The sequence below is a fragment of the Daktulosphaira vitifoliae genome, unplaced genomic scaffold, assembly GCF_025091365.1.
Source record: "Daktulosphaira vitifoliae isolate Bord-2020 unplaced genomic scaffold, ASM2509136v1 Scaffold_2, whole genome shotgun sequence".
In the NCBI taxonomy this organism is placed as follows: Eukaryota; Metazoa; Arthropoda; class Insecta; order Hemiptera; family Phylloxeridae; genus Daktulosphaira; species Daktulosphaira vitifoliae.
In genome coordinates, this window is record NW_026099573.1 from 15,716,112 (window position 1) to 15,719,993 (window position 3,882).

Genomic DNA, 3,882 nt, shown 5'->3' on the forward strand with positions numbered 1-3,882 from the left:
CCTGATGGTATGAAGTCCAGTCCTAAATTTATTATCAATGAACTCGCATATTTATATTTTGAAATACGTTATGAACTAAACGGTACTCTAATACAAAAAGTACGCAACCCGGGCGTTACTTCTATTTTAAAAGGCTATTGCTCATATAGCCCTGCTGATATTAACGAACTACACACTGCAGCATGGGACATTACTACTGAAAACAATAAAGACTTTTTCTACCGTACATATTTTTCTGGGATTATACCGCTCTCACATATACTAGGGTTTGCCGAAGATTATAAAAAAATACTCTTAAACTGTACCCAATCATTAATATGTAAGAGGAGTACTTCAGACATTAACGTCATCAAATTGTTCGATGCAAACGAGTTCTCTGAAAAACTTAAATACAGTACGGGAACTTCTAATGATACTGAAGTTTTCAAGCTATTAGACACGAGTACTGTAATATAGGTCATTATTTTGTAAAACTGAAAGTAAATCATTGTTGTAATGTTTAGTTTAATTGTAATTTCTTGATCTATTATTACAAAATATAATATAGTCTATTATTTGTAAACCTAGAAGTAGAACACTTTTGTAATGTTTGGATTAATTGTAATTCCCCGAAATATTGTTACTAGATCAGGAAGTAAATATTTATAAACATTTTTGAAAATAATTGCATTATGAATTTTATAAAAAAGAAAATAGAAAATATTTTAGTATATAAGACGAAATGGAATGAATTAAGAAGGAAGAGAAGACCTCGGGAATACCGAGGTAATCTCTTTTCGCTTGGTACGTTTGTGACATTAAGTTTTCATTTTGTGTATTATTTATTTATTCTGTTTTAAATGTATCATTATTTGCGTTATCAACATTTGCGTTATTATTGAACATTTATTACTATAAGTTAGAACAAAAAGGTTGTTACGTATTAGATACAACAGTACTGCAACAAAAGAAAAACTGCCTACAGTATCAATTAAACTAACAAAAGTTGTATGGAATATGCCAATCGTCAAAACCCAACCGAAAAGGAACAATTAAAATTACTTAGAGTTTTAGATAGTAAATAGCCTATACATTGTGCCCAAAGAAATTGGGAACTGTGTGAATATCCATTTGTAACACAAAACAAATCGTTTTCGTGGACCGTTAAAACTTGTAATAATTTTCAAAAGCCCCGGTATATTATAGTAGGGTTTCAAACAGACCGTAAAAATAGTGAAAGTAAATTAATGTCTGAATTCGATCATTGTAATTTAACAAATCTTAAAGTCCATTTAAATTCAGAAGTTTACCCGTACAACGATTTAAGATGTAATTTTGACTGTAAACTATTAAGTATTTTATTTTCCTACTATGTTAATTTTCAAAAGAGTTACTGTGATAGACCTTGGTGTTCACCTTTAGTAAATAAAAAACAATTTCTTAATTTAATACCTATTGTCGTAATTGACATGTCAAAGCAGAACGATACAATAATTGTGTAAAGACGATACTGTAATTATTACAGTATCGTCTTTTGGCCTACGTATTGAAATTGAAGCATCAGCTGCGTTCCCCGCTAATACATCTGCATATGCTCTAGTAATTTCAGACAATGTATTTACATATACACCTTTTGACGAAGCTGTCCGTAGAATTTAAATTGAATTTTTTACACATTTATTATAAACTTTTTATTTATTATTATTATTATTATTATGAAATAAATAAATTATACACAAATAACGACAATTTGTTTTTCATTTTAGATTATAACTTTATTATAATAAACTAGTACAATATATAAAGATATTGTGTCATATATTATTAATTTAGATTAATTTTCTGACGTGATTGGTTTTTGGCCATTGTGACGCCCAAGGACTTTAACTATTTTCTTGGGTAAACACTGTTGTATTGAAAAATGTTGGTCCATCATTTTCGTCGCACATTTCTTCTTCTTTTTCCTAAAACATAATTATAAATTTAATAACAATAAAGTTTATGACAATTTATGTTCATTAAACTCACATTAATTTGAAACGTACCCTCGTACCAAGACTTGACCCAACGATCGACTATTACATTATATGCTAAATTCTTCTGCTCGCTTATGTAATTACTGTCACCTTTAGGAATAGTATCGCATATTTCTTTGTCATTCAAACTTTTTATAAAATTAACCATTTCATCATTATTTGATTGTTGAATTTTAGGGCCCGGCCATTTGCCGTCGGCGTATTGTATGATATGGTCTATTTGATGGCTTAATAGTAAACCTGTTTTTATTTTTCTTGATACTGCACTGTTAATAGTACACTGTAAGTCTATAAGTCTATTAATGTTTTCGTTATTCAATAACACTCGACACCCATCCACCATCCTGAATTTGTTATTTTTGATCGTGCGCACAGTGCCGCCGTTATATGTTTGATGCTGTTTGCTCTTCAGCAAATATATGACGTATGTGTAACTCTGTCGTCCTGTAATTATTACTAACCTTTCTCCATTACCTTTTAAATTTTAATCATCAACTACTTTTATATATACAGACGAAACGTCCATTAGTTTTGGTCCAAAGTATAAGATTTTTATAATTTATTTACATTAAATTGATATAAGTATAAAATTATATAATATGAATTATAATTCAAATTTTAAAATTCATTATGTTAAAAAATAAATTTTTTTATAAAATTACTTATATTAAACAATAAATATACAAAATTTATTATTGTTTAGAAAAAAAAAAATATTGAAAAATTTTTATTACAATATTTCTAAAATAAAAAGGGTAAACACCCTTTTTAGGTAAAAATTTTTAAAGATATGTCAATTGTATAACAAAAACACCAAATCGATGAAACTAAAATGATAAATGATAAAATTAGAATAACATAGATACAATTCCAAAAAAAACGATGTCCTCTTGATATCTTAGCTTGTTGTTTGGTTTCTGTTATAACTATGCAGTTCAGCAAAGTCTGAAATTAAATATCAAGTACAAAAATTATACAAAAAATAACTTTTCTTTTGATAATGCAATATTTACTGTAAAAAAATCTCAATAGAACACATCAAAAGAAAATTTCAATTCTGTACCTGAGAAGAATTCTAAATTCAGTTTTTTTTATTATTAAATTTTCGCCTCGCACTTTTATTTATATTATTTTAATTGTATGATGAATAACTATTGAGATATTGATAAATGAAATTTGAAGTATAAACAGTCTTATGAGAAAATACCTTCTTTGAAAAGTAGTAATAATGGACTCAGATATAGAATTATTTTGAGTGAATAAAAAATAAGTACATTATTTATTTAACCAAATAACAAAATGTCAAAAAAAAAATACAGAAAAATAGTTTGAAAAATCAAAATTTTCTATTGGTCAAAATTTGTTTTATTTTATTCTTATAAAGATCAATGTTATTGAATTAAATTTTTTAATTCAAACGAAAACTCGAACGAGTCTCGCCCGTATCATACAGGTAATTTTGTAAATAAATTCTTTTAATAAATATCTGTCGACGTATCATGTACAATAGACGTTCACAAAATAATAACCCGCATAGAATGACCGTAACAATCAAAGTTGTAAATAAAATAAATATAGTTCCAAAAAACTAAAAAAACACGCTTTTAAAGCACATTGAACTCAATATACGAAAAATATGACATAAAGCACCCATGCCATTTTCACAATAATACTAGTATTTTTCGTTCATTATTGTTTTAAAAATATTTATAAAAATTATTTTTAACTTTTTAGCTCGAAGTGCTTTAAAAGTGTGTTTTTTTTTAGTTTTTTTAGACTATATTTATTTTTTACTTTTTAGTTTCATATGCTATGAAAGCGTATTTTTTAGTTTTTTTTAACTATATTTTTTTTACATAAATAGCTA

General features: G+C 26.6%; 1 protein-coding gene across 1 annotated transcript; it reads right to left on the minus strand.

The window, feature by feature from the left end:
- Window positions 1-1,794: 1,794 nt before the first annotated feature.
- Window positions 1,795-2,358, minus strand: LOC126898011 (uncharacterized). The gene is made up of 2 exons (XM_050671959.1): window positions 2,008-2,358; window positions 1,795-1,943 (listed from the first exon to the last, which is right to left on the minus strand). Exons 1-2 carry the CDS (start codon window positions 2,356-2,358, stop codon window positions 1,863-1,865), a joined length of 432 nt encoding a protein of 143 aa, XP_050527916.1. The 3' UTR covers window positions 1,795-1,862.
- Window positions 2,359-3,882: the final 1,524 nt, after the last annotated feature.